This window comes from Lipophrys pholis (assembly GCF_963383615.2).
Source record: "Lipophrys pholis genome assembly, chromosome: 1".
Taxonomy (NCBI): domain Eukaryota; kingdom Metazoa; phylum Chordata; class Actinopteri; order Blenniiformes; family Blenniidae; genus Lipophrys; species Lipophrys pholis.
In genome coordinates this window covers 45,362,710-45,376,136 of record NC_137635.1, presented here as the reverse complement: position 1 = coordinate 45,376,136, position 13,427 = coordinate 45,362,710, and the positions used below count along the sequence as shown (strand labels likewise).

The 13,427-nt window shown below is 41.1% G+C and overlaps 1 protein-coding gene across 2 annotated transcripts in view; it reads right to left on the bottom strand.

The window, feature by feature from the left end:
- Positions 1-13,427, bottom strand: part of egfra (epidermal growth factor receptor a (erythroblastic leukemia viral (v-erb-b) oncogene homolog, avian)) — a 58,946-nt gene that overhangs the window by 8,311 nt on the left and 37,208 nt on the right. For both annotated transcript variants that reach the window (XM_080462456.1, XM_080462455.1), the window contains exons 13-25: positions 13,042-13,174; positions 12,654-12,744; positions 11,186-11,343; positions 8,999-9,037; positions 8,746-8,890; positions 8,533-8,655; positions 7,926-8,024; positions 5,527-5,712; positions 4,407-4,562; positions 3,630-3,705; positions 1,581-1,727; positions 673-770; positions 405-566 (exon numbers count right to left, since the gene is read on the bottom strand). In XM_080462456.1, the coding sequence (XP_080318582.1) occupies positions 405-566; positions 673-770; positions 1,581-1,727; positions 3,630-3,705; positions 4,407-4,562; positions 5,527-5,712; positions 7,926-8,024; positions 8,533-8,655; positions 8,746-8,890; positions 8,999-9,037; positions 11,186-11,343; positions 12,654-12,744; positions 13,042-13,174 (1,613 nt within the window). The remainder of the gene's footprint in view (positions 1-404; positions 567-672; positions 771-1,580; positions 1,728-3,629; positions 3,706-4,406; positions 4,563-5,526; positions 5,713-7,925; positions 8,025-8,532; positions 8,656-8,745; positions 8,891-8,998; positions 9,038-11,185; positions 11,344-12,653; positions 12,745-13,041; positions 13,175-13,427) is intronic.

The window sequence follows — 13,427 nt, the reverse complement described above, 5'->3', positions numbered from 1 at the left end:
ACGAGGATTCAGATATGTCAAAGTTTTGAGTTACAAATGGAAAAAAATATATAATCCCTGACTGGATATTCCATAAAACACTGTGAGTTTTGGAATTATGTGGGAAATACGACGTCTTGGCATGCAATCATTGATAATTGATTACTTCTGAGAATGTTGGGAGTTAAATTGAATATACTTCCCAAAAGGAGGTTTTTCAAATGCCTGAATAATCTGCTTTAGTTCAGGAAGAGGTCATTTTTTTATACTTGCCATTGTGATGAAAATGAATTAAGTGTTGTTGGGATGGAGGGAGTGACGGCCTCCAGAAGCTACGCCTACACAGGCTGCTGTTGAGTCCTCTAATACAAGGCGCAAGGTTTCTGCACGGAGGTTCTAATCCCTCACATGGAGCCGGGTCTTACCGTGGAGTGCAGCAGCGGGGTCTGCGAGATGCTGCTGAAGAAGCCGTGCTGCGGCACCAGATATTCATCTGCGTCCACGGCGTCCTCCATGCCCTCGCCGCTGACCAGGCTGCGGTAGAACCTGGTGTCCGTCGGACTCGGGAGGTGCATGCGGTCGTCACCCTGGAGCAGGAAGCATTTTTTATTTATTTATTTCTATTTATTTTCTTGGGTTGATGGTGTCACACCTCAGCGGACTGGAGCGGTTGATGTTGGCGTGAGTTCGTACCTGAATGACAAGGTAGCGGGACGGGTCGCGGGCCATCTTCGTGAACTCGGCGATGAGCTCTCGGAAACGAGGCCGGCTGTCGGCGTCGATCATCCAGCCTGCGCAGAAAACAAGGGCAACAAGTTAAACACCATCAGCTACGGCAGTTCCAGCAGACAGTAGACCCGTGGGCCAAACATGAACGATTTCTCATTATACACTTTTTCAAGACTTTCCCGTGGGTGTCGTTTGGTCCAAAAGCGTTTTATTAAAAGTTTATTGCCTCCAAATCCAGCTTCTCCTTGATTTTCATACATTTGAGTATCATATTTTTTCATATATCAGATCATTTTTAATATTATGCACAGATGTGTGTCAACAATTTCTTGCTTTCTACTCTTGATTTTACCTTAAAAGTAATAATTTTATTTTATAAATTATACATTTTTTTAATTTACAGAATATTTGATCAATTATACACTTCAAAATCAAAGAAGTTTTAATTTACTGTGACTAATGCAGAAAAAGGCACCATTTCAAATATTTTCATTGATATTCACATTTTGTGAGATGCACATACACGTCATTTTTTGTGCTACTTTGGATTTGAATCATCTGCACCTTGTTTTCTTTTGTTTTTAAATTTTTTGGACATCAAGTAAGAAGTCATTCTTTTATTTTGTTTTACCTGGCCAACAGTCATAAAACAAAAACTACTCGTGTGTTTTTGACATGGAGCAAATAATATCTACAGGTTCATCATGATTCTGTATTTTAACTTGAAAAATTCTAATTATATTGTTATTAGTGAATATAATGAATAGAAATAGTACATAAACTTTATACACGTGTAAATATATAAACATTTTTCACAATTTATCTTTTTTTTGCATGTTTGTTGATGTTTGTTATAATAACGCCACTCTTACATTTGACCATGATCATGTAGACGTCTATGGTGCAGATGGGCGGCTGAGGCAGGCGCTCTCCTTTCTCCAGCACGCCGGCTATCTCGCTGGCTGGGATCCCGTCGTAGGGTTTGGTCCCGAATGTCATCAGCTCCCAGACGGTTACACCTACGGTGCGGAGATGGAGGACAGCTGGTAAATGTCACCGTGATCACCGCCGTCATTCACTTAGTTTCATTCCCCCAGACAACAAGAAAAACAAAAAATAAATAAATAAATAAATAAATAGGAGAGTGACAGGATGTACTCCCCGCAAATATCACACGCTATCAAAACAGAGCATGTTGACGAGCTGGCTGAGCCTGCGGGAGTGGGAGGGAAAGAAAAAAAAAAAAAAAAAGAAGGAGGAGAGGAAGCCGTCACTTCTGCCAGGGTCTGCTGATGCTGATGCTTCTGCCATATTGAGCGGAAGATCAAACCCCCTCGAGGGGGAGAAGATCTGGAAGCTGTTTGTGTGTGTGCGCGTGTGTGTGTGTGTGTGTGTGTGTGTGTGTTTACGTAGGCCGAGGCAACAATCTCTTCCTGATGGGAAATTGTCCATTTGAGACGGGCAGTGTGTAGGTGTTCTCTACCTGCGCTCGCCATGTTCTCCTTATTCATTTCACGCTTTGTTATGGAGCTTCATCCCAGTCCAAGAACAACAAGTCTGAAGCTTTTGGGAGCCGGAGTGTGTCTCTCTCCCTCTCCCTCTCTCTCTCTCTCTCTCTCGCTCTCTCTGCTAGAACGCTTTTATTTAGCAATGAATAAATATTTCCCCGCAGAGACTGTCACCAATACTCACAAGTACAGACACCCAGCTGTTTTACAGATCTGCAGTGACACAACGATCTGGGCTCAGACTGCATGCAGGATGGGACAATTATTTTAATTGCGTTAGAACCGGGGTGTCCAACACATATTAGTTCAGGGGCCACATAACCTTCAAATTTAAACTGGTATTTTTTATTTTATTTTTTATTTTGTGGCGCAGAGTATACGTTATGAATATGAAGAAAATCAAATAATTATCACTGAAAATTACTCCAAACTTAACATATAGCTCATTTTAATGAAACTTTTTAGTGCAAAACACAATGAAATGTCCAAAAACCTTCCCCTACAGCTGTTGCATTATGCATGTTTTTACAAATCCCCTCTGACATTATGGCTTTGAGGCTAATGTTAGTTTGCCAGTTTCCTCTTGCAGGCCAGTTTTGGCCCAGAGCCCTCATGTTTGACACCCCTGGGTTAAAAAGTGGTGTGGGGCGGACCTCCACGCGGTCAGGGGGATGCCTGAGGAAAAATCATGTGCCGTGTGAAGCAGCATGTTTTATTCCTCTTGTTGAATCTTGAGTGTAAAATATGATAAAAACAAAAAAGTGCACAGCACAACTGTGATTTACTCGATAAAAACACATTTTTCAGAACACATTTTTTGTGTAATTCAGGTGAGCTAACATTCTAAAATGAGGTTGAGTGCAAAATTATTTCTATTTCAGACAAAATTTATGAAACTAATATGATATAAACATGCGTTTTAATTGCATTATGCATCCAAACAGCCATTAAGAAAAATAATAATATATTTTCATATGAAAGGACCAAAGGTGTAATTAAAAAAAGGAAAAAACATACTATGAGTCCATCTAAATACATATGAATATTATTGAAACACAAATCTTTACACTTAAAGGAACTAAAAAGTTTAAAGGATTTATTGAATTTCAACAATAGTTTTGAAAACCAGTAAAGAGAAAAAAAACACAAAAACTTGCTTTCGATTGTCTTTAATCTAAAAGTATGAGGAGTAAAATAAAAAAGGCTTGAAGAAATCCAGTTTATACTGTATGTGATACCATAACAAACCTTCTTTGGTTTGTATTGTGATTTAATGAAAAAACCCTAGACTTTGAGTCATTTATTTATTTATTGCACCTTTATTTTCGCAGGTGAGTTATTTGAGAACTGGTTTCTCATTTACAATAACAACCTGGTCTATAATTATATGGTTATGATAACATGAAAACTCACCGTAGCTCCACACGTCACTCTGGTGTGTGTACGTTCTGTTCAGGATAGATTCAAGAGCCATCCACTTTATCGGCACCTGCAGAACAAAAATGGTAAGATTTAGAATAAAAAGGGAGGAAAACGTACCAACAAAGGTTTTTGGAACTGGTGAGACGCTGATCTGGAAGACTGGAAAACTACCGTCAGTCTCAAAGTCATGTCGTTAGAGTGAATTTGTAAAAACATGCATAATCCAACAGCTGTCGGAGAAGTTTTAGGGACATTTCACTGTATTTTGAACCAGAAGGTTTTTTTTTATCAAAATTGGATTTATGTTGAGATTGGGCACATTTACCCTAGTAATTCCTTGGTTTTGCGAACATATAGATATTTTCATCTCCTATACTCTGCATCACAACAAACTCCTCACCCCTGAACTAAAATGTGTTTCACACCCCTGATCATAATGTTGCTGGCATTTAAAAAGACTAATCCGTTTCTCTATTAACTTTTTTAGTAACTGAATAAATCTATTGATTTAAACCAACATAACTGTCCTGAGACAAACTGTAGGTTAAACTGGTAAACTACTCAATGTTATCCAGTGAGGAGAAAAAAATCCTTCCAGTTGTACAAAGAAACTTATCTGTTAGTTCTTTTAGACCTTTATCTCACTGTTTGAGACTATTTATAAAGCACGCCGCTTACATAAGAAACAGTCTGGAGCAGAAGAAAATGCCATTTTCTATTATCAGCTGCTCTTTTTATTCTGATTGGGCCACAGATGAGTGATACAACCTTTCCACCATCTGCGTGATACTCCTTCTCGTCCGCGTTCAGCAGCTTGGCCAGACCGAAGTCGGTGATCTTCACGTGTTGAGGAGTCTTCACCAGGACGTTCCTGGCTGCCAAGTCACGATGCACCAGGTGGCGCTCCTCCAGGTAGTTCATCCCCTTTAGTGCGGAAAACGAAAAACAAAGAGGCGTGCAGTTTGTTGCAGAACAGCAGAGATTTCTGAATTACTTCAAAACATTGTTTGGTCAGACAAAAAGATTTGAAAGTAGAGAAATCTGTCATGACAGACGAGATGATTGTTTAGCTTGATATTAGCTATAAAAAGAAAAATGGCTCTGTGAAAATTCGATCATTTAATATTCATGACTTAAGACGTTCAGAAATAACCTAGAGGAGATTGAGAGGAAATAAAGGACATGAAACGATGTAAAATCTCAGATTATTATTTACAAAATGGTGTACTAAACCACCACAGTGTCTCGTCTGTCGTCTTTTGAACAAAAACAAACAAAAAGAAAAAGGTAGTTGGTAAAAATATTTCACCTCAAGGATTTCTCAACACCGGGAACTGAAAGTTAAAACTGTGAGAGCTGAACAGAGGATAGGGTGGAGGCTACAACTGACCATAATCTGTTAAAAGAGAGAGAGAGCGAGAGAGAGAATGTCCTGTGTGTTTGTATTGTTTTAGGAATACTAAGTATTCTATAACTAAGTTTATAATTGTGTCTATATATGCATGGATTTAAATAAGATTTAAAAATGTTTTATTATTTCCATGTCTGAAATAAACAATCATCACCATAGAAAGAGATATTCAAGGCAGTCAGCTGGCATAGCGACCGGTCTTGTAATACTACTTTGTACCACAAGGCGGTGCACTGAGTCACACTGCTCTGACTAGAAGCAGGAAGTGCCAACACTTATAGAAAGAATCAGAAACAATAAAGTAAGGAGCTTAGTACGGCTCCCTGCTGCACAAAAATGGTATTCCTCAAATCATAAAATCACAACTGAAACTAAAACCGTATAGGGGAAAAAAATAAATAAATAAAAACACTCTGACTTAAAACACCTGCATATAATGTGATACGAGCTGTGCGTTGCGCTCCGTGGGTCTCGTACCTTTGCGATCTGCACACACCAGTTGAGCAGGTGCTGCGAGCCGATGTTGTCCTTGTTCTCCTTCACGTAGTCCAGCAGGCAGCCGTACGGCATCAGCTGCGTGATGAGCTGCACAGTGGAGGTCAGGCAGATCCCCAGCAGACGGCACGCGTGGGGGTGCTCAACGCTGGCCATCACGTAGGCCTCCTGTGAAACACACACACACACACACGTATTAAAAAAATAAACATTTCTTTTGGTAGTGGGAGGGGACTAACAGCAAATGTTTCAGGTGGCAAGGTTTGGAAAATAACCAACTCGCCGAGTGAACTAAAAAAAGGCAAGTTAACCCAACATAAGTTTTTATTTTGTATTTTTTTACACCGACTTAAGTAAAATGTATTCATATTTTACCTTTTCTAATTTCAAAAAATCCTTTTATTGGAAAAAAAAAAACTTCTCATTGGATCCCCGTGTAAGATTTCCATGCTATATAATGCATTATTTGGAATAAATCACCTTTAAATAGCATTTTGAAGACCTGCACTAGTTTTATGTGTCCGATGTTCACAGGCACAGTTGTTTCATAGTTTATTATATTTTCATGTTAAATCAAACCAGGTGCACCTCTGGGAACACCTGTCATCAAGTTTAACAGTATTCATGTATTAAATGGTTGTCGTTAATATATACAGTTTGTAAGAAACTGGAAAAATGTGTATAAGTAACAGATATGTTCACTTAACCTATAAATCAGAGGCGTCAAACACAATTTACTTCAGGGGCCACGTGTACGGCCAAAATTTTATTTTGAATGGGTCTGACTGGTAAAATAGTGTCATAATAATCTATAAAATCAAACTTTAAAGTTTTTCTTTGTTGTGGGTCAGAGTGATGAAAATGTTTATATTTATACAACTGATAATGATTAAAATCTGAACATGAAGCCAATTTTAATGAAATACATTGAAATGTCCAAAAACCTTCTCCTATGGCTGTTGCATTATGGGTGTTTTTACAAACTCACCCTGTAGTGAGGCTAGTTAGCTAGTTTGCTATCTTTAATGGCAGCATCACCGATATCTCAGCTCGGGTCTGAGGGTTGTGCCGTGTCCGCTACTTTTAAGATATTTGTTGAAATTTCGACAATTTGCTTGGAGGTTTGGCCTGACTGGAGCCTCTTAAAGGGCCGGTTTTGGCCAACGGGCCTTATGTTTGACACCCCTGCTATTTTAGAGCACAATTCACCAAGAAATCTGAATTTAGCAACAACTGTAAGACAACATCAATGAATAGGGGCAGTAAAACTTTGAACCACAACATGGTTTAGTGAGTAAATAACATAGCCAGAGTTTGTGGTTTCACTATTTCACTGTCCGAGTAGGAAGTTTCTGTCGCTAACAGAAAAAAACTGAATTGAGATAAGCCAGCAAAAAAAGAAAAATGTCTTCCTTCCTCCAAGTGCATACAAAACAACAAACCGTGTGCGTTAACGCAACGCTGAATATTCTGTGTATGCGTAATGCGGTATGAAAATTGCTGGGAAATAACTGCCTTTCTCCTCGGTGCTCTGTAATCCTGCCAGTTTGATAAGAAAGATTCAGAGCACCTAATCGTTAAATTGCCGCCCTCGGGTAAATACAGTGTGAGGCAGCGTGCAGACGCACAGTGACTGAGCAGCATGAAAACAACACAGGATCTGAGTCGAGCGTCGGTGCGTCTGCGTGGTCCCTCGGCTTCCTCGGAGCAGTCTGAGGAACCGGACTCCTTCGCGGAGTAACCTCAGCCTTGGATTACAAACCAACGCCTACACATTCCCCTCCACCGAGTTAATCCCATTTCCTTCAGGGCGATGGGACGGTCAGCATGGAGCACGACACACTCCCCGTTACAATGAAAACAAATGGGATAGGAACTCATGCGCAGTAGCAGTATTTCTGCCATCTACAAGGAGATGGAGCCTGGGCATTTTCAAAAAGTTGCATTTTCATCCGTTTCCACAGAGGCAGAGGAGGAGCATTTTCTAAAAGTTCCATCTTGGGAACCATTTTCAAAAAGTTACACAACGAAAGTTTGGCATTTTTACTTGAAAACGTCACGGCCTGTATTCGTGTCCCGAGTAGTATTCAAACTTCGCTGTGCGGGGACGATTCAGCCCTATCAACTTTGCATCGTAAGAACATTTAACCGTTCACTCAAGTTCTCTGAAGCTTCTTTGTCCCGACGCCAAGGTGAGGAAACGTCGTAGATTTACTCGTTTCCACTTATATCCTTATTTCTGCTGTTTTCCATGTTATGTTGTCTTTTTTTTTTTTGTTCCTTTATTTGATACTACAGTAAAGAATTAACATTTCAAATTGCTTCGTTTGTATTACAGTAACTCAAAGTGGAGGATGAACCACCTGAACCAGGGAACTTACATCCAAGATCTCTTTGTTGGCTTTTGGCGACGTGGCCTCTCTCAAAACCTTGATGGCCACAGGGATCTTCACGTCTTCTCCCTCTGGGACCCACTGACCCTGTACAGACACAAGTCAATGTGGAGATTACGATTACACTGGGATCAATTACGCGGAGCAGTTATATAACTTCATAAGTGTTCACCTCTAGATTGAATTCTATCCTCAAACACACAGTGCATGAAAGCTTTGTAACTAGTTCTCATGATCAAAGTGCTTTTGAATGAGTGCACATATGCAGATGATTCTGTGTGCAGAAGAACATTAAGCTCCTCCCTCTAGGGACTTCTTCCTGAATCTAAAAATTACCCTAAAATAAACAGTCAACCTTGAGGAGGTTTGCTTTTTTTTTTTAATCCTCACTCATATGAAAGATCCACAAAGTCAAAACAGAAATCCCCACAGAGCTGTGAAAGTGGAGTCAGTCATGCGTGAGTGGCAAGTTCTTTTTAATTGAAAAATGAACAACAGACGCAGATGAGTGAGACCAGAGCCGGGTGGAGCTGCAAGAGCTTCAGCGAGGCGGCTGGAAAAGGGATTTTTAATTCCATGACACAAACTCCATTACCTTGTAAACTGTGCCGAAGGCTCCCGAGCCCAGCACCTTGATTTTCTTGAATTCGGGTTCTTTGAGGATGCGCAGCAGAGCCTGGTTCGGCGCCTCTCCACTCGGAGTGAGAGGCTCAACCAACTGTGAAAGGTGAGCAAAGTCTTCATCCTGCTCATACAACACATGCGAGGATTGTCTGTCCTTTCCCAACATCGTCGGCCCGCGTCTCACCTCCTTCTCCTGCAGCAGACGCCTCATGGTCCTCTTCCTCTTGATGTGTCGCCTGCGCAGCAGCACGAAGACGGACAGGCCCGTGATGAGAACCGCCAGCAGCACGCCCACCACGCCGGCCGCGATCATGGAGAGACCCGGCGGCCTGAAAGACACGCAGAGCTGCTTTGAATGGAGAAAACAGACTTCCTGACTTTCGATCAGCAAGGAGACATTTGAGAAACTCAGCAGTGGGTCAGTGTCGGTAACTCACGCTTTAATGTGGCAGCCTCCCAGGCCAGGTCCAACACACCTGGAAGCACAAAGAGGAGAGTCAGCAAAAGACGAGACGCGGAGCAGAAAGTGAAAAACAGCATGTGATCGCTCAGACCGGGGGTGTCAAACATCAGGCCCTCGGGCCAAAACAGGGTCGGCGAGAGGCTCCAATCCGGCCAAAGCAACCAAAAATTGTAAACATTCCAAAGAATAATTTTTTTTATTTCTTTATTTTCTATAAAACTCATTTCTTGAGAGTAGTGGACACTGATACCCGAGCTGAAATGTCAGTGACGCTGCCATGAAAGCTCACTACCTCATTGCCATTAGATTAGTCTTAAAGCCATGCAGTCAGAGGGAGTTTGTTAGTTATAGATCTGTTGCATCATCCAGATGTTTTGTGGACATTTCACTGTATTTTGCCCGAGATGGTTTCATTAAAATTGGTTTTATGTAGAGATTATAGCAATTGTTTGGTTTTGTGAAAAATGTTTTCAACACGTTTACTCTACAACACCAGCAAAGAAAAACTTTAGAGTTTAAATTAAAAGGTTATTACCTCCGCCAAGGAGCTTATATAATCATCTGCGTTAATTTGCATGTCTGTCTGTCTGTTAACAAGATATCTCAAAACCTAAAGCGTGGCTCTTCATGAAAATTGGTACACATGTGCATTTTGATCAAAGGAAGAACCTGTTAAATTTGGGTGGTGATCCGAATCAAATAAGAGAACGTTTTCATTTCGCAAAATATTGTCTTATGTTCTGGTCTTTCTAATTATGAAATAAAATCATGTGATCACCAAACCACATAAACGAATAAAGGCGGTTGATCTGGATGTGGAATATGTGTCATTCTGCTCCATGTCTATGCTTGGCGGATGTCAGAAATCTGTGATTGCTCTGATTTCGGCCCACTCAAGATGAAATTGGATTGAATTTTGCCCGTGAAGGAAGACGTGTTTGACACCTGTGGTTCAGACCGATACCACATGTCGGGGTGGAGATTCTGATGCAAAGCAACACGGTTCAAAAAAGACAGGCCAGGACCCGTTTATCACTGAGCCGTACCGGCTTGACTTTAAGTACGTCTTTCCGTCCCGTGGGGGTAAGACCTCAACATGACATTCATATTGTGTTGGTTGTTGTCAGTAGGTTTTAAGTATGGACAGCAGACAGGCCTGTTTAACACCTGGACTCTGCAGTAATACAAGCAAAATGTGCTTTGACATCTAAATACGAGTTTCCCTGGGACAGATGTGATCTGGATCGCAGAAAAGGACAGATTCCTACTTCACCTCAGTCCATGTCCGGAGCTCGACAGCATCTCTGCATCTTGTTTCTGAGTGCTTTTACTCTTTGTAGTATCCGTGCACGCGGGGATAAACTGCGTTCACAGACGACGGTTTTCGCAGTGGTTTAGTACATAATAAAGGTAATCCAGGGTTGGGTGACAGTCTGAAGATCATAGCTCTCTGGTTTTAGGCTTCCTGACATGCTACACAGCTGTCTCATATTGTAAATTCAGGTTTATTTGGTTGTACACCGTATTTCCTGGTTGGAATTAACTTCTGCCGAACTCTGCACGTCATGATCAACACACCCTGTCAGCATTACGCAAAAGGAAGGAAAATTAAAAAGGACTCTACCGAAGAGTAAATATTGAAGCTACGAATGTATAGAAAAAGATAAGAAAAAAGCAGGAATGATTTTGCCTTTCTTTAGCAGGAAGTGGCTTTCGTGGCGTGTTTGGATCTATACTGTGACGTTACAACTACTTTTTTCTTTAATACATAAAAATGTGTGTGGTCCATAAAGAAGCAACTGTTATAACCTCAAAGACATACAAGTCTTTTTTTTTTATTTTAAATCACAACGAAAGTTTAGTGTTTTCATGTGTAAACGGAGCCTGAGAGACCACTAAAGTTTCTATTGTTTACCTTGTCTTTGTTTAGATATAATTTTTATAAATATTTTTTTTATTTTCATGATTTGTCTTTTGTTTTACATGTTTGTCTGCTGTTATAAACAAAACAAGCCCTGTTGAAGAATATATATCTAAACTGTAAATAATTGAAAAATTGTCGAAAAAACTAAAGTTTCATGCATGGCATTACAAAGCTGGCTTTGTTCCCTTCTGAAACAACAGTTCCAGTTCCCAGCTCGCCAGAACAACAAACTCTTACCCCTGAGTGCAGTTGCTGTGGCAGAGCTGGCACACTCTCTTGTCATCTGCGTATTTCCACACCAGTGTGTCGCCCTCTCCTGGCACGCCTTGTGGACAGCGGGTCACGCAGAACAGTCCGTCTTGGAAGTTGGCGCAGTTGGTGCAGTTTCCAGAACCCTGAACGTGAAAAAGATCAAATAAATTATCCTCAAAAATAAGAATGTTAGATACTTCTGTGAACCTATTTGCTTACATAACCTGTGATTTATCCTCTCAAGTAAATCTGCATTTTTCTCAACCTCTCAGCTTCTGTTTTCAATAACGGTGTCCCATGTTTCCCATCATAGAGGAGCTCATGACAAGAAGACAGTTATACAACCGGGCTGTGCATTCACACCCTTCATTCGAAGCTCAGCACGCCTCGCGGCTCCGTGGCATTAAGGTTTATTAGCATTGCTGTGGATGGAGAAATCAGCAGCTCCGGCACTTCTGGAACTAATTACATGCTGTGTCAATGTTTACCCGCGTTGCTCATTGATTGTGGCTGACTGACACACGAAAATAGGATTAGCATTCATGAATAATATTCTATTTACGGGGTATAGCGCTTGTTTTTGGGGAGTTTAAAATCTTATGTGAGCCTCAGGTGGAAGGACTCGATGAATATAAGTGTGCTGCTTTCAGTGGGAGATTAAACAGAATTATTTACACGAGTGAGACTTGGATAAAGACACGGGATATGTTAAAGTTTTTTCAACGTTCCTAAAGCCTCCTAAAGCCCTTGTCGTGACTGATTCCGTGTCATTTTTGGCTTTTGTGAGCATCGTTGCACTTTGAGCTCCATTTTGCTTGATGAATGAAATAAAGGCTGTGGTTGACAAATATTCATGTATTGATGTTACAATAACACAAAAGAAAATCTACTTTTGCACATCATAAAACAGACGTAGTCGTTTAAGGAACTATTTTAAATACAGTCGAGAACGAAAATTTTAACCTCAAGTTTCATGAAAGTGTGAAATGCACTAATAGAACTCTTTTTTTTCAATATTCAGACCCCAAAAAAAGACAACGTATGCAACAACGTTTCAAGCGAAAATGCATCATTTTAGCAATTACACAGCAACATGTCCATGTACTCGCACGTGTGCAGAAGAACTATTGACTTCAAAATACTCCGGCATGTGCAAGAGCAGTGTTTCAGAAAAGCTAGGTTATCCCCCGTTTCCATGGGGACGGAGTCAGGGTGTTTTCAAAAAGTTTGAGGAAAGGAACAAACGTCTTCTGTTTTCCTAATTGTCAATTGTCTGGGTTTCTGCGCCTTTAAAAAGGATTTCAGGGTGAAACGCTTGGTTTCTTCTGCCTTGCTTCAGTGATTCAGGACAGACTGAATTCAACAGTGACCCGCCACCGCCACCCAACTCCGAGAAACTGGCATTACTCAAACTTCAACAAGTCTTTCAGTGTTTAGTTTGTGACACACGTACGGGCGCGCTGCAGGTCGCGGTGCCGTTGATCCGCTGACACTCGGGGTGACACTCCACGCAGGTTTTATTCATGACCGTCTCCCGCGGATCTCTGCAAGACAAAAAAAATAAATACAGAGAAAAGCCACAATAACTAAGCTGGCAGACTCGCACCGCTGGCATGCCTCAAATCAAACAGTTACACGTGAAGCGAAAGCCTTGAAGCCTGGAGTTAAATTGTAAGCATGCGGAGGTGCAATGTTTGACAGAGATCTCCAAAGATAAACAAATAGGAGAGAATGTGCCTTTGACACTGCGGTCTTTGGCTCACAAAACACTTTGCAAAATAAAGATGGAGGGAAGTGTAGCTAGCAGAGATCTGATGTTTGTTTCGGAGCTCCTCCCTCACCCCTCCAGGATGTTGCAGGAGTCAACGCAGCTCCCATCACGGCTGAAGTCACGGCAGGCCAAGCACATGTCCGGGCCCGGGCCCCAGCAGCCGTCTGTCGTACACTTCCTGTCACAAGTGTTGTTCCTCAGACCTGGAACCCAAAACGACACACACAGATCACAATTATGACATTATATAATGCATCAGTAAATAGTTGTTCTGCACTTCGTCTATGACTCCCAGTCCATATTCTCCTGGGACTTGGTCGTTTTATAGTTGAGACTTGTCCATAATAACTATCCAACAAAGACTGCCGTAGTGCCGGGAAATATTCTTCTGGAAGGGACTGTGCAACATAATTATTGAGCTTATTTATTATTTATGCATCTTTTACCAAAAAATTT